Here is a 23226-nt window from a genome sequence, read left to right on the forward strand (position 1 = left end):
GGCAATTCAAACCTATACAGTTAGATCAATGAGCCTGCAGATGATTTAGAAAAATACTATAAAGAAACTCACTGAGAATAATCAAGGACCTAAACATACTGTATTTTTCTGTATATTCTGTACCTTCTCAGTCTTGAATAGACCATGTTGTTGTGTCTTACATCCTCAGCTTATAGTCTCAGTATGTTCACTACAACATGGCACACAGTTGGTCCCTTTAGGAACATGCTCATGGCTTTTGTTGAGGAATTAGCATGAATAAACAATGCACTGCTGATGGGAGCAATGCATTACTTTGGGGCTTTACTCAAAACAAATGCAGATCTGCGCACCCTGAGGGCCTCATAGACCTGATTTTATGTCCTGTCCTGCAGTTACACCACAACTCAAACATGCTGTGGTCAGCTCTATTTGATATGTGTGCCAACTGAAGGCCCTGTGACATACATAAACTGAGTGAGTAATTGCACTCCTTGTTGCAGAGCCGGTTGCCTTTAATATGCCCATCGTCTGCTGAGATAGGGCGCCCCTGATTGGTTGTTCACAGCGAGACACGACCACTTTTTCATTAATTGAATGTTTGTTTTGTCCAAAAGCCACAATATCAAAGCCCTTGTACAGTGACATATACAGCTTTCACATTTATTTTATAGCTCTTTCCTAATGCTCTGCTACATTAACATTCTCCCACGTGTCAAAATCGACATGTTATGTGCCAATATTGCTGTGAGAGCTTTTTAGGGGGTTGCTGATGAATGACAGATTACTCACATTTGTGTGAGCCTATGTAATCCGATTCTGCTCCACTTCATTCTGTGCAAACCTCATGTCGTCATACTTCAGCCTACTGTAGGAGCGCTTCAGCCTGGCGCAGGCATGACGAATCACCCGCAGAATCATCCAACGCACAGGCACTTTGCACGGCCTTAAATAGATACCACGCATTAAGTCTAAATAACTGTATCATGTATCAATCAGTAGCTGGTTAACTTATTATTAACTTACTATAACTTATCGTTATTGTTGTATTTGTTTATATATATATATATATATATATTTTGTATTAGAAGTTGTGGGAGTTGTAGTAGTAGTAGTTAACACGTTATTTTTCTTATCCATGGTGTGCATCCAACTCAAAATAAGCGATACTATTTCACATTCCCCATCAAAAAGGAGGAGGGAGAAAAAATATACCCACTAAACTAATAAAAAAAAAGCTTAATTACAGCAAAAGTAGCAATAGTAGACTTGGTGGTTAATTCGTGTTGTATAATAATTGTACTACGATTGCTGTTCTCTTATCTCTTTATCTAACAATTTTGAATCATCTTATTTCATTCTGATATTGCATTTTCTAAATAGTTCTTGATTTGAACGTTGTGTTATGTGTTATGTTCAACACTAAACACCTTTTTATTCATTTAAAAATATATAATTGTCCCCTTCTCAAGGACCACACATTTTTTTTTTTTTTATGTATCACCACCACCACCATGATAATTGTGCTCATCATGTCTTGTCTGGATCGAGGCTGACTCGCGTGCCTCCTCGTCGCCTCCATCGACTCGCTCTGCGCTCGACTCGCTCACTGTACACCAGAAACTCGCTGCGCTCTGACCACTGCAACTTTTGCAGAGACTCCTCACTCCACAGACATGTCGCGCAATAGCTGAAGTAAAACCCGTCCTCCGCGGCTCATCACCCGAGCCTCCAGATAAAGAAAGAGAAGAAAAGAAGAAGCCTCGCAGGTTCGGGACGTGGATCGCACAGCCTTCTCCTCCGTCGCTCCCCGCTGCGCATCGGAACCTGCGTTTGGAGAAGAAGAAAAAAAAAAGAAGAAAAACACGCCTGGATATGAATTATGAGCCTTTCCCTCACTAATGAACTGGGCCGGTAATGCAGGAGACCGCGGCGACTCTCTCTCATCATCACTGTTTCAAGATGGCAGATTTTCATTGAGTTTTGAACAGAAATCTCGCTTTATATTTTTGCCATGAATAACGGAAAACCTTGCACCGATGGCCCCTGTATACGAAGGTAAGATGCTTCTGAAAACGGGCTGTTTTTTTCTTCTAACCCCCCCCCCCCCTCTCTCTTCTCTGTCACTGAGACCCGTTGAGAATCAATTGTGATACGACTGAATTGCGGCTGATGGGGAAAAGAGATGCGTCGCAGCTTCGCCTCCCTGCCGTCCCCCCCCCCCCCCCCGAACATTACGCACAGTCCGCAGATTGTTTGCATTATATCACGCATCGGACAAAGTAGGCTGTCCAATCGCCCGCTGCGCACAGTTTTTAAAGAGTGAACGCTGCGATCGGGCAGCAGCCGGTCCGAGTCCGAGCCCGGGTCCGGGTCCGGGTCCGCTACCACCGATACGGCAAGCACAGCCCTTTTTCCCGAGTAAGGTCAGGGACAAGTCTGCGTGTCTGGTGCGTGTTGTGTTTGTGCTTTCTCGGTGCGAACGGTCGCCGGGCTCCGGAGGAGACAGACGCGGGATGGAAGGGTTCCGAGACCCGATCGCTCTCGTTCTGTCCGGTCGTACATCACAGGCGTCTCCGCACCGGCCGACTTTACATCGTTCAGTGCCGCCTGTGAATTTATTCAAACGTTGTTGTTTTATATGAGGTGTTTTTGCTTTGGTTTTCTTTTTTCTACCGGAAAACCAAAGCAAGCCTAAATAGGACGTGTAATCGCTATCGTTGCAGTATTTGAGCTGTGCCTAATCCAATTGGGAGAATGCTCGCGTCTCTAACATGTTCGCTGTCGCACAGCTTTAAAAAAACCCAACAACAATTGAATCTAAGAGAGTCATTCAGATAAACAACGTGTTTGCTTTGCAATGTCGTTGCCAATGTGTAGATGTTAAACAGTGCGAGCGGCCCACTGTGATCCGTGCACGATCCGGAGTGCGTGCATGTGCCACAACTGCAACTACACTGACAGTACCAATAAATTAAACTCCATGGTGAAGAGCAGATCGAACAATTCCATGTAATGTTATCTGAGATTTTGCTTTAAATCCTTGTGTAATGCACTTAGTTACTGTAGCCTGCAGAGGTGCTTTTTTCAGCCATACATTAAGACAAATAACCTTTAACAGCATCTCCAAAGGAAACGCAGGTTTACATGCTAATCAGAAGCTTATGCTAAGTGACTTGCAGCACAAAGCAAGTGATGACCCGTGCTGTTTCCAATATTTATGTTCCAATAGCTTCGAGTTTGACGTGGTCTTATCTACTCAATAGTCCCTCTGCTGGCGTTGAAGGAAACGCCTTCTCTTCGGTTGAGAAGAACTGTCGAAAACACGTTTTAAAGTGAAGGTATAGAAACATCTCACGCAAAAGATGGCTCTAATATGGATATTTAGTTTATGAAATAGGCCGCCTTAGAAGACACACCACTTGAACAACTGTACGGTTGCTACAAACTCCCCCCTAAGTGCTGTCATGCCACTACAATGATGTAGAGGTTTTTTCCTGGGGGGGGGGGGGGGGGGGGGGGGGGGGGGGGGGGGGGGGGGGGGTGTGTGTGGAAGTTCACAGGCGTAGCCCGAGATGAAGGCTCTGCAACATGAAAAGGAAAGTTGAAATTAGACTCCAATGCAAAAGGTAATTAGTGTAAATGACATTCCCCAGCTTTCCCCCTTTGCCGCGGAGAGGAGGAGGAGGAACGGAAGAGAAATAGGCGGCAGGGGGAATTAATTACCCTGCCTGCCCTCCTCAGTGTTGGAGGGGCCTGTCACATAGAGGCGTCATGGAAATGACCCAAGTCAACGGGGGGAAAATAGGTTTCGGGGGGGGGGGCCTTCACGTAGGCCGAGACCGGCAATTATGGTGATCACTCACACTTTGGTGCAAGGGAAACTAACTTCGATGTGATTATCTACTTCCTCTGTTTTAACTCGAGCTTTGACGCAGACGGTCGCTTGCGTTTGTTAAACCTGATTTCACCTTCTCACTCATCCGGACTCATTTGTTTCAACCCGGTTTCAAGAATGTGTTTACGAAGCTTCTGGTGTTATTTTTCTCTCTTCTTTTTACGTGTTTGCCTTTGGTCCGTCTCGGCCGTGAGGCGGGCCCGCTGGCAGACTCACCCCGGGAACCCAAACTGACACCTTGATGGATGTCTGATGTACAGAGCAGGTCCAGCAGCCCCCCAGCTGTGGAAAAGCTAATATTCACACACGGCCCAAACCCTGCCTGCCCCCCCCCCCCCCCCCCCCCCCCCCCCCCTCCTCCCGGCTGCATGTTGCGGTGTTGCTCATGCCTGCGCGAGCATTTGTCTCTGTCTGCCTACGCGGCCGTGGCACACATGTGGCTTCGCCCCATTTGTGTGGCGGGCCTGCGAGAGGGTTGGACAGCTGCGAAGGCCCCGGTCACCAGGCAGGGAGGCTGCTTCATTTGCAGAGCTGCCCTTTTCACAGGTCAACTAGTGCTATTTCAGGGAGGATATGTTCATTTACGCCAGCGGGATGTGTGGACAGAGCATGACTCAGGCCCGGGCGCCGCAGCATCACAGCCGGACTTTGAATGACACCCATGGTCTTCCCTGGTACCCGGGACTGTACCGTGTCCTGTGTTGAGGGAAAGGTGCCCCCCCCCCCCTCCTTCTCCCCCCCCCCCCCACCCACAACCCCCTCTTCCACACCCTTTCCTCTCCCCTCACACTTGTTTGGACCCGCTTGATTGATATCCTCCTCACACGCTACAGCCCGGCCTTAAGCTCCAAGGTGGCGGCTTTTTAAAAACGTTGATTAGAATTGCAGGAAGAACCCTGGCGGGAGTCGGGAGAACCGAGGGGACAACCAGGGAGGGGGTGGGGGGGGGGGGGAGTCTCTCCTCCTGGCTGTTAGTTGTGTTTAGCTCTTCAATGTCCACAGCGGAGAAAGACGGAGGCCTTGGGAGGGAGGTTAGCCAAACAGTTGAAATGAGATGGGGGCGATATTTTAAATAGCTCACCGGAAAGAACAGTCTGAGCTCGGGGTGTAAATCTTCGTAGGTGCCATTAAAAGTGTTTATCCCGCGTTCTTTCCTGTCACTCAGTGGCCGTTTTGATCCCTCCTGCTGACCCGATGCGTCACCGCGTGACTTGTTTGGAAGACGGTTTGCTCAGAAAGGGTTATGAAAATGGATAAGCCGTCTTTAGCAGTATCGCTTTTGCATTATTCAAAACTTCCTATCAGAAAGGGAAGAGAAACCCAGTGTTCAGGGCGTCTTTGTGCTATTGATTTGTTGAAGCATTTAGGAGAAGAAACTGAGGCTTTGGGGGGGGGGGGGGGGGGGGAATTCAAGTTTTGTGTGAGAGGAGGTGTGTGTGTTGCTCTGTTGGAGACAAGGGAATACGTGAGCCCTCTGATGTGCTGAAATAGTTCACAGGTGTGATCAGAGGGTTTGGATACACATGACATGGGCTGGGGGGGGGAGGAGGGGGGGGGGGGGGGGGAGGATCGGCGGCGCGTCACGTCACCCTGAACTGAAATGACAGGTTGGTATATGAGCTTGAATATGAGCACACAATATCTCAGCAGGCTTAACAACTCTTTTTGGTTCATTCCTCTGTGCTGCGCAGTTGACTTGACGCGGGAGACCACGTCGACTGCTGACACGAGTGGGTTTTTTTATCGAAGGAGGAGGCTTTTGGGGGATGGAACCTCAACCCCGTCGACTGCTTACACACGGCATATCCGTGCTGGTTGTCATGCATGTGTGAAGGCCCCTTTTTCTCCCCGCACTGTTGTTTCACACTGTGTGTGTGTGGTGTCGGCTTTGTGTGGAACAGCTGCCTCTGGCTCTGACTTGCAGGGTAACAACTCCCGGCTCTGTTAAGTGAGGAAACGGTGGCAGGCACCTTAAAACGTACATAGGGTTTAGTTGCGAATATGTGATAGCTGCATTTTAAGTGATAGCGTGCAACCTACTGAACCGGTAAGGGTTGGCCTTTAGTTTAGAAGGTTGCCGATTCGATCTCTGGCTCTGAAACTAACACTGCTGGCCAGGAGCTTCACAGCAGCCCCCAGCTGCTGAATGCTTAAGGAAGGGTTTAACGCACAGGCACAATTCCATTGACATGATGATTTAAGGTTTGTGATTGCATGCATTGTGGAGACCTTGCTCTCAGTGGGTCGCAACATTACCTAAATCAATGTCCAACTTCTTTGTATTTGAGGATCAGCGTGAGAGACAAAAATAAATGAATGACCCTCTTAAATGGAGATGACCTCCTCTTGCTAAAAGTAATGTAATAAGCGCTCCAGAGCGAGAATGAGGGTATAGCTGAAATGTGCGGAGAGTCTCCGCACCTTATGACACATCCATTGCTTTGATCTGCTATGAGAGCCACGGTTCAAACAATGGTTCACTTTTACTGCTCCACGACATAGCACCGAGTGAATGAGGCCTTTTGTTAACCTTGGGCCTGGTAAGCCATAATTACAACCAGGATTCCTTTAGCATAAAGGTCACTTTATATGCTGAGGGTGTCGCTTCTTTTTTTTAAAATTTTTTAAATACTGTATTTTAAAGTGAATTATTCTTCACAGTGCCGCCCCAACCTGATCTGCATTTCACTCGCATGCCACAGATCGCTTGCTCACTTTGCAATCATCATTCGCCAATGACCCCTCCAGTTCCCACCCCCCACCCACCGTACCCTCGTTTCCCCCCCCCTCCCCCGCAGCCATCTCTTATCTGTCCTTCCATCCCGCTCTGTTTGTCGATAAGCCGAGAGGCCATTGGCCAGCACTCATGATGCCCATGTGACACTTCAGCAACAGCCTGGTGGCCAGATTGGACGCCCTATGAATATGTGTGTGTGCGTGTGTGTGTGTAATTGGAGCCTGGCTTGAGAAGATGTCTCAACTACTGTAGCTTTTTTGTTCTCTCTAATCATGACCCGACCCCCCCCCCCCCTCACTAAGTCCCCCCCGCTGTTGTCTTATCGCCATCACTAAACCCCCCAAACCGAACCACCAGCTTGTTTGTGACGCACATTGTCCCAGGTCTTAATCCTATTGTTTGTGACCAGTCCATTTGACATCGCACCCTCTAGAAGGGAGCTGCCGCTGCCGCTGTGTTCATCGCCGGCTGTTCATGGCCTTTCAACTCTGTCACACTGCACATGCACTCTGCAAGCTGGTATGAAAACAAAAAGTTTAATGTGGTTCAAATACAACAGATGATGTGAGGTACCGCAGGCAAAATCAATTTTAGTCAATTTATTTGTACAATTACACAAAGCGCGAATGGAAAAAAATGGTTTGCGGTTTTTAATCAAGCCTTTCATGGAGTCCATAACTTGTCTTCTGAGTGAAGGAGACAGACAGTGCATGTGAGGATGGAGAGTGTTTAGAAGGCAGCTATTGATATAAACTGTGAAAGATTTAATCATTAAGATTAGGCCACCGAGGTTTGGCTTTTTCAAGGTATACGCTCTGGCATTCACGGCCGTAGACACAGCCCCGCCATGTCCGGCCCGCGTGGACTGAGCGCCGATGCCAGCCCCATCACCACTCCTGGCTCCGGCCCCTCTCGGTCGGGGAAGTGGAGCGATGGGTGGCTGCTGGCGGCCCCTTCACAGATGGCTGCAGGTACAGCGCTACGCTTGGCCGATAACCAAAGGGACTTCAAAGCTCAGTTGACTAGCGCTCAGGGACATCTATCTTTCCAGAGCCAGGAGGCAAAAAAAAAGGAGCAGGACGGAGAAAGGAGGCGGCAGTAGACGGAGACCGCGGTGGTCAAAAGAGTCAACAGACATTGACACGAGCAGCTTCAGCGCTCTCCTTTTCCCGCCATGCTTTTTCTCTCATTCTTTTCCCTTCCTCATACAGTCATGTGCTCTTCTCATCTTCTTTCTAAAGCATTGTGGTTTTCTCTTTCTCTGCATGCTGTGTGATAGTCATTATTTTATTACTGGGAAAGCTGTTGCAATGACACCAGGACCAGGAATGGAAATAAAAAGTGACGGTCACTGTTACAGATAGCAATATATTCAATATTTTCTTAACTAGATATTTCTGTTTATTATCACAAATAGCACATTATCATATATGTCAGCAGTATACGTTTCAGGGCTTAAGAGCGTTGCAGTATGAACAATAACCATCCACTTCAAAGCCCCAAAGCCCCGGGCACCATCACGGCCGACCAGCAACTCAGCCTGACAGCCTTTTGAACCGACCCCTCAAGTCAGGCCCGAGAGACGCCCGACCCCAACGTCCCCTCCGAAGCCTCCAGCCCTGAACCCTCAGGGACACGTCTGACGTCACCTGCTAAATGGGTTAGCCCGAGAGGCTGCAGGGGTTTGAAATGATGTAAAGCAGCAGTGCATCACGCTGACTTGACACTAAACAAAATACGTCGTTACTTCCTGGTTGAACGTCTCGCAGGCCCCCCGCCCCCTTCCCCCCCTGCCTTACAAAAAGAGGGGGGATTTGTCAAACAATCTGTTTACACGGTTTTGTCAAAACAGTTTCAGTGAGCAAAGGAAATGTTGATGATGAAAGCAGGTGTGAAGCAGTCTCTGCTTGAATCAACGCGTGCAATTCGATATGCTCGGGCCACTTTGTTTACCTCTTTTTTTTAATCTCATTCGTTGGGCTTCCACTGGCAAGCCCATGTTTAACGTCATAACCCGGTGAACTGTGGGTGATTCAAACAGGTAGTGTCCCAAAGTGGAGAGCGTGCATAAAGGCCTTCGAAATGTCTCTTGAGTGCCCTCAACACTAAATCCTCATGGACTTTCCGGGAACTAAAAAGTCCTTCAGTCCGTGAGTGTGGAATCTGGGATTAGGTCCAGATAGTGAGAATTGCGGAGCGACAGGGAGAAACAAATCTTAAGAGGAAAAAAAAAAAAGAGAGAGAGGGGGGCAGGGAGGCTGGTGTGGGGAGACAAATACCCTGTTGTGAGGGGCCCATGGGCCACAGGGGCACTGCCAGAGGTCAGGGGAGCTTGGGGAGGGGGGGGGGACGGGACGGTTAGATGGTGCTTGAGGTCAGTGGTCCCAAGAGAGAGTTGGGTGGTGGTGTTGGGGTTATATCTCACCCCTTGTCTTCTTTAACCTGTCTCCTCCTTACATATGCAATCACCCCTTGGCCTTCCCTGACGGAGCCTAGCACGCACACGCACACACACACACACACACACACACACACACACACACACACACACACACACACACACACACACACACAAACATACTCCCACCCCTCCATCACTTTTAAAGAAGTTGGCACGGAAAAGGCCAAAAGTTGACCTTTAGCTATGTGGACCTTTGCTGTTTCCTTTTTTTTTTTTTTTTACCTCATTAGGTCTCAGAGGGAGACAGAGGCAGCGTGCCAGAGGGAGACGTGAATTCATAAGCATTAAACATAAAGACATTCGGATACAAACAAGTGGCGTCAATCTCAGCAACATGAACCACATACAGATCCTTCCAACATTCCTTATTCACAGCCAGGCCATTTATTTTCACGCTGAAATCAGGCGCAGAGGGCTGAGTTGGTTCGCCACATTTATTACCTCAGCTCCAATAGATTCAACACCCATGTTTACGACACAACGTCGGTTGGATTGAGGACACGTATGCTTTTTTTCTAAATTGGCCCGAGCGCATGCGTTTGTGCGTGTGCCATGATCTATTTAGCACGGCGGGCCTCCTTACTTTTGTTCGAAAACACAACGTGAGGAGCTGCACAAGTAGAGAGGGTTAAAAAAGAAGACGATGCAGAGAGATTAAGAGATTAGAACAATTTGTCAAGCGTTTGTGCGGATGAGTCACCTGCAGTATGAAGGGAGGAGTGTATGTTGAGGCATTTTAGGGGGAAAAAGAAAACCGTCTGTAGTCTAAATTAGTCTGTTTCCGTGGCCTTAATAAGCCCTAAGAAGCAACTTCACGCACCACGCTGAAATACCACACAGTGTTGTCGCCCGGGGAGGCATGTGCACCATCTCCAGCTTGTATTGGATAGCAGTGGGAGGTTGAGTGTACTGGGGACACAGGGAAGCAGAAGGCCAACCGCATATCGGGGTTTACAAAGAGCTCTGTTTTGAAATGGGTCGAAGTTGCCGCTCTGCCCCTCTTCCTGCAGTCTCTGAGGCAGTAAAAAGCGGGTTTCATGCATTAGCGTCAGCGCTGATCATTATCAAACGCACGCACTGGCCTGTGTGCCACATCTCGTCGTTCTAAACCCCCCCCCGAGCTATCCTGGTCTCCAGCTGACGACTTGAAACGTAGCTGAGAGCTGACAGTAAGAGCCGGGCATTAGTAGCTTTTCACCAGCTGTGCATAAAACAAACGAGGAAAAGTCTTTGTATGAATATCTTTTCCTGGCAAGTACACATGTGTCAGTTTGTGTTGTAGAATGACTGGAAGTGGGGCCCTGCCTGTGTGTGATTGGTCCACAGGTGCCTGGTCAGGTTGGACTGGTTCCTCCGTTCCAGTTCATTGCAGGGTTTCGAAGGGGTGGGCATCGGTTTCATCCCTCTGGGTGTGTGTTTGTGGGCTTTAGGCTTTTCGTACACGTTGTTACAACACAGCTACAACTTTTAAGTCTTCGACAAACTGTTGAAGGTGTTGTAAGGAGCACTAATAGTTATTAAGATAAACACACACTAACACGCACAGACACACACACACACACATACACGTGGAGCCTCAGAAATGCAGGGTTTCATGTGTGAGTGGGTACAAGCCTGCTGACGCGTGCACAAGCATCTGCACACAGCTCTGTGTGGTTCCTGCCTGGTGGAGCAGGACAGGCATTATTGCAGCTTTATTTGTTTCTGAATACCAGTGTGGAAGCGGGCTGTGACCCACTTGGTTCAAGATCACACCAAAAAAAAAGTATGCCGATCCGCTGGAACGAGGAGGGGCAACGCGGTGGTGCCGTCTCCGGGAAACACGGCAGCGCTCCATCCAACTGGCACCTTTCCCTCCAACGCTCTCCGTCTTTGCCTTTAGTTTTTTTTAATGTTTGCTGCCATTTGACTCTTCTAGTAGTTTAGCAAATATAGGAAATGCTCCGCCGAAATGGCAGTCGAGAGAGGAGACATTCTCAACTCACTTAACGCATTCAGTTCCTTTGTCAATGGCTTGTTTGGACTATCATCATTTTTGCATGTACCGGGGAATCTCCCTTGATAAATTAAATGTGAAATCTGACTTCCCCCCCCCATAGCCAACAGGAACCCAGCTCCCTCTGTTTGCAGGCACGTGTGTCCAGGTGTGACCATCGCTCTCTTTCTGTTCAACTTCATTTTGGTGTTTGTTCACATTTGCGCTAAAAAAAAAAAAAAAAACGTTACTCTGTACAGCGCAACACACGCGCAGCCAGGCCCATACCGCTTTGCCCCCCCTCCCCCCACTGAATCAATTTGCCATTGTACAGTGTTTTCACGTCACATTGTACTCATCCTCCCCCTTTCGCTGTCAGTGTCGGGTTTCCGTCTCTGGCCCACAGTTCTCATTTGTTGATCTCGTCATTGTACATTGTGTCCAGCCGTCATTGTTGCTCCCGATGGCAGAAGAGGAAGCGTGGCGTGATGGGGCGTTTCTCGCTGTGTGAAACACGATAAGCCTCCTGGAGAACGCCTGCTTATCAGGTGGGAGTCTTCCCTCACGGGGGCCCTGCATTGCAGACTGTAGTCCCGGCAGCGGGGGGGCACCACGCACACAGTGGATGTCGACGGCAGCGCGCCGGACGCTGCGTGTTAACACGTGCGGTTTGGGTTTGAGTTCAGCCGACCGTGTTCTCGTTTTAGGCCGCCGCGCACAAACAGGGCGCGGGACAAACAGTTGTTCTGTTCCACGTTCTGCTGCAGGAAGGGCATATATTACAAGGGCTCTTTACATGTGTCTGTCCAGCTGTTTTTTTTCTTTCTCGGTGGGGAAGAGGTCGGGTGCTGCGTAGCTGTATGCTTGCTTCTCTCGTGATTTGATTAACAAGAAATCCAGCTCAAGCACAGCCACTCTGCTGCCCCTTCCTCCTCCTCATCCTCCGCTCCTCTCCTCCAGCCCAGCGCCGTGGTTCGCTGCCTGGTGAGGCTGACCCTGCAGTGTAAACAAGGGAAATGTTTCTCTCACTTTAGCCGTTTTATAACCACACGTGCAGCCTTAATGGCAGCCTCCTTATCTACTGACGGTTACCAAGGGGAACAAGCTTTTGAACCCGTACTTCAGATTAGAAATTATAATATTTCTACTCAAACTACACAGCGTATCATTGCTTGTTTGAATAAATAAACTTCATTACCGCCACCCTTACGGATGTGAATGTGTGTGGCTGCATGCAGCCCTTTGTATTGGTGGTTGTCTTGTGTGTCTCTTCTTGCTTATCTAGCTCTGCATGGGCATTTTAACAAGTGCAGGCCAAACATGTTATCTCATAGCCAACACAACATGTTATATCTTTGGCGGTTTGCTTCCAGGAAGGGGAGAGTTTAGGGAGTGTCACATTTACAGCAGGCATTTTGCTGATTTACGACCTGAGAAGTCCTGTAAGTGTCCCTCAAATGACAGTCACATTTTCCTCTTATGCTGCCATTGGGCTAGATGGATATTTTCCCTCTTTTGTGTTTTTGTTAGGGAGCCAAGAGACATGGTGTACCCATTCCAACTGGTCAAACACTGTGGTCAGGAAGAGCATAAAGGCTGATGCAGCAGGAAGCTGCATGACAGTATGTCCCTGTGAGCTGGTCTGATGCATTATTCTATTAATAAGCAGAGATGAGAGGGCTAGAAAGGCAGACAGGATGATAAATAGCGGTGGGGGTGAGAGAAAGAGGGACCATGCAGTGTCAAGCTCCAGCTCCTTGACTGAGGGCAAGAGGAAGCAACTCAAGGATATGATGCTGTTTGTGGATGTGTGGCTCTTCAGCAGGAAGTTCAACGCTGGGTTGAACCCCAAAGACATTGTCCCAGTTTGTCCCCTAGTGGTTCTCTCGACCATCATGTTTATCTGTGTATACAGATAGGTGACAAACAAGAAGAAGCCGACGCAGATGTTTATTCACACAGAATAAAGGGGCTCACTAAATGTATTATGAGTCGTATACTCTGCAGCTTCATACGTGTAATGACAGGTTCATTGAACTTCTAAATGGCAGAATATCAGAGGATTGAATTGAAGCTCTGCTGGTGGCCCAACACTTTATTAAGATACGTTACGTTGTTCTTCCTTTTGTCTGTGTCAGGGTGTTCATAAAAGCAATGGAGGTGCGGCGAGTGTATAGTGCTCCAACACCCAAGCAGCAGCGAAGGGTGAGATAATGCTTTGTCTAGACAGTCAAAAGTCATTTCATTAGCCAGCGATTTGGGCCTCCCCCTCCCTCACCTTCCAGCCCTGCAGACGCTTGAATGTCCAGTAAAGAGACAGGGTCATCAGAGCGTCTCGGGTCTGTGTCGGTAGCCATTAGGCCTCAGGAAGTAGTCCAAATTTATCCAGGCAAGGGATCATCGACCAGATTACCGGAATAGGGGATGGCTTTTTTGTATTTATTTTTATACCTAACATAAAATGTTGATAATTATGACTACGTAAAAAGCACATAGCTTTAAGGAGAGCCACGGTTAAATTGAATGACAAGCAGGTTTTGTATTAAAAGACCGGCAGGTTTGGTGGGTTTCTAAAGGGGTCCTCATCAATACGCTCTGTCCTGTTGTCAGTGGAGTATAAATGACGGGCTTAATAAAAGAGAGCAAACAGAAGCAGGTCACAGGCTAGAATGCGAGGGCCACTCATGGCCCCCGCTCTTCACGCTCTGTTGTCCTCTCACTCCTTTTTCCAGTACATCTCTCGCCCTCAGATGGCATGCAGAACAGTCCTGATCCTCCCGAAAAGAAGATTAACAAAGCCCTGACAGAGAAATAATCTCTCTGAAAACACTGACTCCTACCATTTCAACGCGCTGCCTCCAAACATTGCAAAATGCCTCTCTGGTATCTGGTATGCTTAATTGCAGTAGGCAGGACTCACAGTGGCTTTAGGTATGCTAACTGGAACGCCTTGCCTACTGAAGGCATTCCAACATTGTAAATGTGCAACAATGGGCCTTTACAATTTTAAACTTGGCAGGTCAAAAAATCCACACAAACTTCATGAGGACATTTTCAAGTTTAGTGCCTCCTCGTTTCTGACAGTGGAGGGTTTGGCCGTTTGGATTCTAGATCATGTGTTTGAACCTCAGTTTGGATGAAGGGTGATTCGTGAGCACTGCAGCAGCTTTCCCAATGATGTATGCTTGGTCACATTGTTGCCTGTGTATGTTGTCATGAGATAAAATTCCAGCCGTTTGACCTCTTACTTTTGGTCTATTTATTTACTTATCTGGGTTGTGCACAGGGCTCCAAACCACAACGCTGTTTGTGCAGCCTTGAGTTTTGTGGCAAAAAAAACAGCTGGACAGAATTTTTTTTTTTTGTCAAAGCTGAATTTCACGAATGTCCTGGTCATTTCCAAATATTTTCGTTGTTTTTAGAGGCTTCCCCAGTTGAAGGGAACACATGTGTCCTTCAGTTCATTGCACCTTGTAGGCAATGTCAAGTGAACTCTTTGACCAAAATGTTAAACCTTTATGGAGAGTCAATGACTGACTAAGATCAGGGTTGCGGAGGAACTCATGTGATGCTAATGCAAAGAGCAGCATGCCTCTCTCTGGCCCAGTACAACCCAGAGCCATCCATAATCCCGCTGGCAGATATTTCATGTTGGAATTTTCCATGAAAGAAACAAGCCAGCTCGGTGTCTGTCCATCCATCTCTGTGTCCATCAGTCTGTCCCTCTTGATTATCCTGTCACTGCTCTGACGCTGCTCAGTGACGCAACTCATCATTCAAATTATTTTTAGTGTAACGTCCAGGCACAGGAACTGGTAATCCAAGGAGTGACATCTGGCCGTCAGGGTTTATGTGATTAGCGGAGCGCCTCGTCCCTTATAGCTTAGCAGGCGATCTTCCTTACCTCTCTGCAGCCTACAGGGCTGCTGGCAATGTGTGAGCACTTGAAGCAGCAAAAGAACAAACATTATCATCGATTATTGTTCATATGTTCATGCATATGTGCAGATTTAATGGTTGAGGCCTAAATAAATAGCATGTCGACGCATTGCTCCATCAGCCGTTGCACAACACCCACCAAAGGACAGTGAGCCCTCACAATGTGCACTGCATCTTCAATCCTTCTGCATTAGGGCTAAGACCAGATGACCGCGCAGATAACTAGTAAATCCAAGCAAGGCCATAGAGCAACTAAAGAACATCTAGAAAAGGAGGAGGGAGAGAGTTTAAGACTGTTCAAATAAAACAAATGGAGCAAAGTGTAGTGGACGACTGCCAGTTTCCTAGTGAAATGATCACCATCCTCACTCAAAGGGCTAATAACGACAACGTGACCAGGCATGTCACCCCCTCTCCGCTCTCAGCCCACAATTATGGAAGTCCTCCCGTCTTAGAGGGATATGTTTCGCTAATTATCCTCCAACAGAGAAAAGCAAAACTTTTCCAGCCTTCCAGATGACAATTAAACACACAAAAGCAAGTTTATGTTTTCTTCTCAGCAGCAAGCTGTTGGCATGCATGGACTTTTCGAATGTTTGCGTTTGAGTTACGACCGTGGCGTTTTTGGGGTTTCCTGCATCAGTTGATCTACAGCGGGGTCTGATGGTGTGGGCGTTGACACGTCCAGGTGGAAGCTCTTAGTTTGTTCGCAGTACTCCGATTTGGGGTTTAATTGAAACTGTTTAAGCGGAGCATTACTACAAGTTTCTGTGTAATCTTCTCTGTGCTGTAATAATCGTGTCAATGGTACAAACAAGCCTGTTTGCAAAAAGAGAGATAAAGAAAGGGACTATTTTGGGGCCGTTGTTTGCTTGGAGAAGCTTTTGCTTATTCTGAGGCAGCTTGTTCCCAGGAGTTCAGAGCACCGCCTCGCTGCAGTTTTGCTTTTGTTTTGTTTTCTTCGGGATGTGTAGTTGTGACAGAGTTCAGTGCCCTCCTGTTCTCATACTTATTTGACCAAAATGTTTCCCTCAACCTTCCCTAAAGTGAGCAATTGTGGACCAAAAAGTGCTGAGTTGTGTAGACAGGAAGGATATTGCAATCTCTCAGACTTCTTTGTGCGCATGTTTTTGTGTACGTTTTTGTGGTGGTCCTCTGTCTCTGGAGGGTGATCTTTTAGTATTCACTTAGCCTATTTGCTTTGCCGCAGATGTGAACGTTGGAGAAATTATATTTACTCAGCACGAACCAGTGGTTTCCATAAGGCTTACTCTAAATCTGCTAAACTATCTGGCTTTTATTTATGTTACATGACAATAGCAGAAACAATATTTCCCTTAAATGCAGATATGGTAGTTCTTTGCATTACAACAAATGCTTAATTACATTTTAAAGCTGATTTAACGCTTGTTAGTTTACTCCGTTATTAAAGAGTTGAAGAGGATAATGTGCTGACCCATCAGCATTAATGCTCGGTCTTTTTGTGACCTGCTGTGACTCGGGCTGTCTTTATTTAAAGCTACCGGCTACCACTCGTGTTTCAGACACTCTCATTTCCCTAACCTCTCACTTTCATCCCCCTTCCCTCCTCTTTGCTCCTCCCCTCTTCCCCCTTTCTATTCACAGGTATGGCCTCGCAAGTGCAAGTGTTCTCCCCTCACACTCTCCAATCAAGTGCCTTCTTTAGCGTGAAGAAACTGAAGGTGGAGCAGAGTTGTAACTGGGATATGACAGGGTACGGCACCCACAGCAAAGTCTACAGCCACAACAGCAGCAAGAACCTGTCGGCCGCCACCGGCCCCCTCGGCATCAACAGCTCCCTGCAGGTCACCAAACCCACACTGCCCTACGAGCAGGCACTCATCTTCCCAGCCAGCGCGGGCCACATCGTGGTCGCCTCAGCCAGCAGCACTTCGGGGGCCCTGCGCTCTCTGCTGGGCAGCGGGGGTGGAGGCAGCAACAGCAGCGGCGGCGGCGGCGGCGGGGTCGGTGGCGTGGTCGGTGTTCACAACCTGACGCGCCGCAGCACGGTCAGTCTCCTTGACACCTACCAGCGATGCGGGCTTAAGCGCAAGAGTGAGGAGCTCGACAACAACAGCAGCGTGCAGATCATTGAGGAGCACGGCCCGCCGATGATCCAGAACGGGGCGGCCGGCGGAGTGGCGGTGGCCACCGTGGCCACCGCCACCTCCACGGCGACGTCTAAGAACAGCGGCTCCAACAGTGAGGGCGACTACCAGCTGGTGCAGCATGAGGTGCTCTGCTCCATGACAAACACCTACGAGGTGCTGGAGTTCCTGGGACGGGGGACCTTCGGACAGGTGGTCAAGTGCTGGAAGAGGGGCACCAACGAGATCGTGGCCATCAAGATCTTGAAAAACCACCCGTCGTACGCCCGGCAGGGTCAGATCGAGGTCAGCATCCTGGCGCGTCTCAGCACGGAGAGTGCGGATGACTACAACTTTGTGAGGGCCTACGAGTGCTTCCAGCACAAGAACCACACGTGCCTGGTATTTGAGATGCTGGAGCAGAACCTGTACGACTTCCTCAAGCAGAACAAGTTCAGCCCCCTGCCGCTCAAGTACATCAGACCCGTTCTGCAGCAGGTGGCCTCGGCGCTAATGAAACTGAAGAGCCTGGGCCTGATCCACGCTGACCTGAAGCCAGAGAACATCATGCTGGTGGACCCGTCCCGGCAGCCCTACAGGGTCAAAGTCATCGACTTTGGCTCAGCCAGCCATGTGTCAAAAGCAGTGTGCTCCACTTATCTGCAGTCCAGATACTACAGGTAAGAGCTGCAGCTTTGAAATCATATAGTGGTGAAATGGATATGAAGGACTTTATTTAAGCATTTTATGTAACACTGTACGAGAGAAAGCGATATGTCGTCCTGTGCGTTGTTTTCTTTGGATGATCATTGTACTCTCTGCATCTTGTTTGATTTATCCCAGCTTTAATGTGGAATGTTTTCCTGGTTGAGCTGATTATTTGGCCAAACACCCACATTTGCTGCCAGCCTTGTGAGCCTCTGCTGATTCTGCCTTTTTCCTGTTAGCGTATTTACCCCCGTAGTCAACCCCCTTTCCAATTTTGGGATAGAACAGTAAAACTCAAAGGCTTGCTTAGTAGCCAGCTGCTTATTGTGTTCAGTGTGATTAAAAGCAACCGTGTTATGGTACTACTTTGAAGATTATCAAAGGCCTGTTTAGTTCCCCTCAGAACTTGGTGCGTCCTGGTAAAGATGTGACTCGCCGCGGGGGGATATATCGGAAGCAAGGACGTGTATTACTGTCGTGTGGGAGTGTCTGGGCAAGAAAGCGCTTTTTGCCTGATTTATAAGGGCACCAATCGTGTGGGGTGGCAGCCTGCCCCGGACCCTGAGCCCCACATCGGCATAGCCGGCTCCCATTTCCCCCCGGGATAGAGATGAGGGGTCAGCCCGAGTTCTCCTGTAATATGTTCCTGTAATCCACACCAGCGGGCTCTGCATTAGAACCAGATGAGTCTCTGGGAAGGCCTTTCTTTCTTGTCCCAGTGCTTCTTGAACAGACCTTTTTTTTTCTTTTTTTTTCGCCCATACCAAATAACGTGTTAAGGTTTTCAGCGAAGGCAGAATTGGGGGGGGAACAGGGACGCGGAATCAAAGTGTGCGTGCTGGGCCCGCGGGCCGGGGGACAACAGGTGCTCTGCGGGCGTCGTACCGCACCCGCAAGAAAACACACGAGCCAGGTGGTGGCTCTTTCGCTGCGCATAGGGGGGGGGGGGGGGGGGGATCCTGAGAGAAGTTCGTAGTTTGGTTTTGTCAACTTTATATTTTATTGGCGTTTTAAATGTGATGCACAGAAGAACCGTGTTTTCTGTAGCCCCAGTAAGATGGCAAGATTTCCAGTATAGCTGACTTTGTGTGAACAGTATTGGGACTCAAACTGCTGCATTGAGGAAGAAAAACCTGTGAGCTAAGAAATCTCCAGTAAAATCTCCACATATTATTTCATTCTAGTAGTGCTCTACCCAACCATCTCTTGAACTACAATATACAAGGGTCCCTGCATGGGGGAAGATATTGTTTGTGTCAACAGGGCAGTGGTGCTACATCCATTTAAGTAGCTCATCCTGAAGTAAACACCACTATCAGCCTATTGTTGCTCCTGGGCTGCAGGTCAACATGCCATGAAGTGTTTCTGTTTGTTTTCTGTGGGAGGGAGGAGTGGAGGAGAGCAGAGTGATCATCCCTTCATTTCCTATTGGCACCAGAGCAGGGGAAGGAAAGGCCGACTTTGACCAGAAAATGACCCACGAGCAGCCGACACCAGTTTGTGACATTGGGAGTGTGTGTGTGTGTGTGTGTGTGTTTGTGTGTGTGCGTGTCACAGGGTTTTCGGCACCTTGTAATGCATGTAGAGCGTGTCAACAACAAGAGGGTGTTTGCTTTAGCAGGTCTCATTGTGAGGAATGAGGCAAGTCTTACAATTCATTTCAGAGAATGAGCTCGGGAGAGCAGCACTACGGGTGCCTCGGCGCTGCATGCCGTTTGGGCAGCAAAACAAACTTTTGCTGCGGGTTGAGTTCATGGTGAGTTCAGAAGCTTAGAGGAGAACATCAAAACCATCTTTGAGGATTTCAGATGAGAAGATTGCAGGATAGTTTCTGTTTCTGCAGACGGTACGTTTAGAGGGTAGAGATTACATGCAGGTGGGATTTCTGTGTTACTCTATATCCTCCACCATAGAAAAAACTGGCCCGTTGTCTTCTTGGATTCTTGTTAAATCAAGTTACTTGCCTCCTGTCTTTGTCCGTTTCAGGCTTTTTCAACGAGCCTTTTCGTTTTGGTGGATGAAATGAAATGAGGTGAGATGTGGGAAGGAGGAATTGCGAGTCATAAAAGAGGTCGATTGCAGACAGTACACATACAAAGCCATTATCACTCACGTCTGCTTGCAGCCATTTGGTGGGAGTTTTTATGCGCCTCACACATGGCTGTTTGCATTCTGGACGCCATAGTTAGGGTTGCATGTGCAGTAAGAGCCTTGCAAATGACTTATGGATTTTCCACAAGGTTGAGTCATGCAAATGAAACATTCAAGGTAAACAAGAGATGTGCTATTTGCAAGAACATCTCTCAGGGCGCTTAGAGTTTCAACTTTGTTCGCTTCAGTGCTTAGTGAATACTGGCTCATGTGGCTGAGCTCATCTATCCGTGTCAAATAGGCCTGTCTATTGCACTTCTACACTCGTCTCCAAGGTCCTTGAGTACAGCCTTCCCCGCTATTATTTCCATGTATTTTTACCTCTCATACCTGTGTTCTGGTAATGTGTCTCTTTTTTTCCTGTATCGTTGAGAGGCGTTTACGTCCTCATTACAACAACTTGTGACCCAGCCACGGTCCTACTTCTTTTATCCTCATTTCCTTTTATGACACCCTGTGTCACAGGTAAGCCGGCTAGTCAAGCCTACCCCGTGCCAGATAAAGGGATTATTGTCTCGTCTCAGTAAGGCATGTTTCGTCCTATTTATCTCATCAGGTAAAGGCCTTGAAATGGATGGAATGCAGCAAGACACTATTTAGGTTAATGTTAAGTATCCTTGGCAGTGCAGATAGCAGGAGGCAGGGCTGCGAAGGCTGCAGAGAGAAGCCTGTGTGCAATCACTCTCCCTGTGTGACTGGACAGTACAAAGGCCTTGTCTTTTTTGTGTAAAAGAGCCGTACGTATATTCAGTGGAGCTGTGCATGGTTGCAGGAGTGAAGCTGGTGATCAGTCCTTACCCGTCTACTAGCTGAGCCGTGACAGAAGCCTTAACTAAAGCCAAACCAATAATTGTTTGATTGGTTCATGCAAATTGCAAAAATCTCATCACAAAATAACTAAGCGTAGACGTGACAGTTGTTTCTATCAATTTCTATCAGACCCACATCTTACAGCTCCTTTTCATTCTAACTTTTTGGGTGTACTCATGGTGCAACGCTATGAAGCAGAGAGACTGCTTGAAAACGTGCACCCTTATCCCAATATTTAAATAATTTATTATCGATTTTAGCTCCTTTCTTTTCAGCCAACCTTTGAGCGTGGCTTCAGAACAGCTTAGCAGATTTAGTCTCCAATGCCCGGGAGGACAGATATAAGAGAGGAAAGGGGGGGGGGGGGGGGGGGGACAACCTGCAGCAACAACCAAGGATGTGAGCCTGTGGCCCTTTGACATTTGTGTGTTTTCCTACCTACAGATAGGCGTTCTCACATTGGCAGTTTCAGAGATACATGCTACAAGACGGGGAAAGGACAGTTTTAATGCTATGACAATAAAAACTGTTGATTTTAACAACCCGGATACTAGAAGCAGTAACGAACATGGTGTCAGCCGGCACCAGGGGCGAGGGGAAAAGCCTTTAAGATATTGTGGGGGCATGTAAAATAATTCAACTTTTTCTAAAAGAGAGGAAAGATGTTCTTGATTCCCTCAGTGATCTGAAGTGACCAATGTGTGTGTACTCCAAATGCTTGTCAGAGTGCAGCAAAAGGCCTCTGGCAGAAGAGATCTTCTTAATGCATTTAGATGGAAACTTCCCAAAAAGCTCAAATTATGGAACCCTCCACACTCTCTTTCTCATTCATGCTGGCAGTAAATGTGGGTGCAGCTGATGACACCACCGGGCTTATGTCGAAGCCTTAATAACTGATATATGCTGAAATATGTATCTGTCTGGGGCCGCCGCATTTTGGGCTGAGTGTACGAAGGGCCTTTGTCTGTCTCTCTTATCTGTTGTTTGCGTTGCACAGCCGGACAGGTCCAGCGTTCCAGCACACTTAGCCTGCCTCCGCGCGAAACAACAAGGGGGTTTTAATGAATGAGGTTGCTATTAGTTACTGTTTTTCGGGTGTTAAAGTGTGTGCCCCAGATGGAGGGAAAGGTAACGCCAGGATCGGATTGCCAGATAGCAAAGATGGATTGGAACAGGTATTGTTGGAGTTGTTTATGTAAAGTTCCTTGAGGAAGTAGAGGGTTGAGCGACGGAGCTGGGAGTGTGTGTGTGTGTGTGTGTGTGTGTGTGTGTAGAAGGTCGTTGTTTTGCATTCCTCACCAGCACCTGGAACAGTGCTCTTTCCCCCCGAGCCTTGGCAGATTATTACTAATGCAGATGAGCCTTTATTAAGTTCAGCCTGACCGGGTTCCTGCTGTCGCATATTGTCACTTTTTTGCTGACTTTCTGGTTGATTTATTTTATTTTTCTTAAATGTAATCTTTCCAGCCTCTGACCACTCAGAGCCTGCACCATCCTGTTATTGGTGACAGTAATTGCAGAAATGATTGGCCACAGTAAGGAAATAAAAAAGAAATACCCCCAAAATGGTAATTAATGCTCTCTGTATTCACTCCTGTGCTCTTTATGACAGTCATAACACCTTAGTATGCATGACAGAATCCTAATAACCTGTTTCTCATTTATAATTTGCCTCTGGGCACCTCCTCCATGTGTCTCAGTGGAGCAGCCGACAAGCAGGTGACATGTAGGAGCTAAGCTAATTAGCTACTGGTTGTCAAGCATATGCATTGGAACTTATACAGTTGTCAACCGCTTACAGCCAGTTTGGCAAAAAACAAATGAGATTTATTTAACTCTTAAGGAGAAAATGTACTTGGCCACATAGCTCACGGATGCACAAATCAATGCACTCTGACAGGCTCCACTGGGTGTGTTTGTTTGTGTGTAGCGCCTGTGCGGTGCGCGCGTTTGCGCTGGTGCAGCCCTGCTAGTACGAAACTACGTGTTCCTACGATGACACAGAGCCTTCTGTTTCGTCACATCGTTTCATCCTGGCTACTTGTCTTTGTACTGCTTCGCAGTTCCATTTCCATGCATTTCCCAGGAAATCAAGCAGAAGGAAATCAAGCTGCTTTCATAAAATACAGTGATCCGCCCACTAAAGCTCAGGGAGGTTGCTCTATATCGATTGGCCTGTTCGAAACACGGTACTTTTCCCTCACCCTAAGCTTTTCAGTTGATCAGCATGTGCATGGGGGGGGTCACTTGCTCAACCTTAAAGTTGTTTGAAGAGTCGCCATATGACAGGAAAGGCTGTAATGACAAAATGGAGCGGATGGTCATTTAAACGTCCAAACTCAACGGTAGGGTTGCGACCGAAAGAGCGAACAATGGAGACAAAATCTCACTTCATTAACTGGACGGGTGAAGTTTCCCTGAGCAGTAGCCCGTATTCTGCCTGCTTGCCACATGTTTGTC

The 23226-nt window shown here is 47.9% G+C and overlaps 1 protein-coding gene across 3 annotated transcripts in view; it reads left to right on the plus strand.

Moving 5' to 3' along the window:
• The first annotated feature begins 1487 nt into the window (after positions 1-1487).
• The window catches only part of hipk2 (homeodomain interacting protein kinase 2), a 61988-nt gene continuing 40249 nt past the window's right edge, over positions 1488-23226 (plus strand). For all 3 annotated transcript variants that reach the window (XM_037450627.2, XM_037450628.2, XM_037450629.2), the window contains exons 1-2: positions 1488-2037; positions 16616-17777. In XM_037450627.2, the coding sequence (XP_037306524.2) occupies positions 2019-2037; positions 16616-17777 (1181 nt within the window). In that variant the 5' untranslated portion in view covers positions 1488-2018. The remainder of the gene's footprint in view (positions 2038-16615; positions 17778-23226) is intronic.

This window comes from Pungitius pungitius, chromosome 6 (genome assembly GCF_949316345.1).
Source record: "Pungitius pungitius chromosome 6, fPunPun2.1, whole genome shotgun sequence".
Lineage (NCBI taxonomy): Eukaryota > Metazoa > Chordata > Actinopteri > Perciformes > Gasterosteidae > Pungitius > Pungitius pungitius.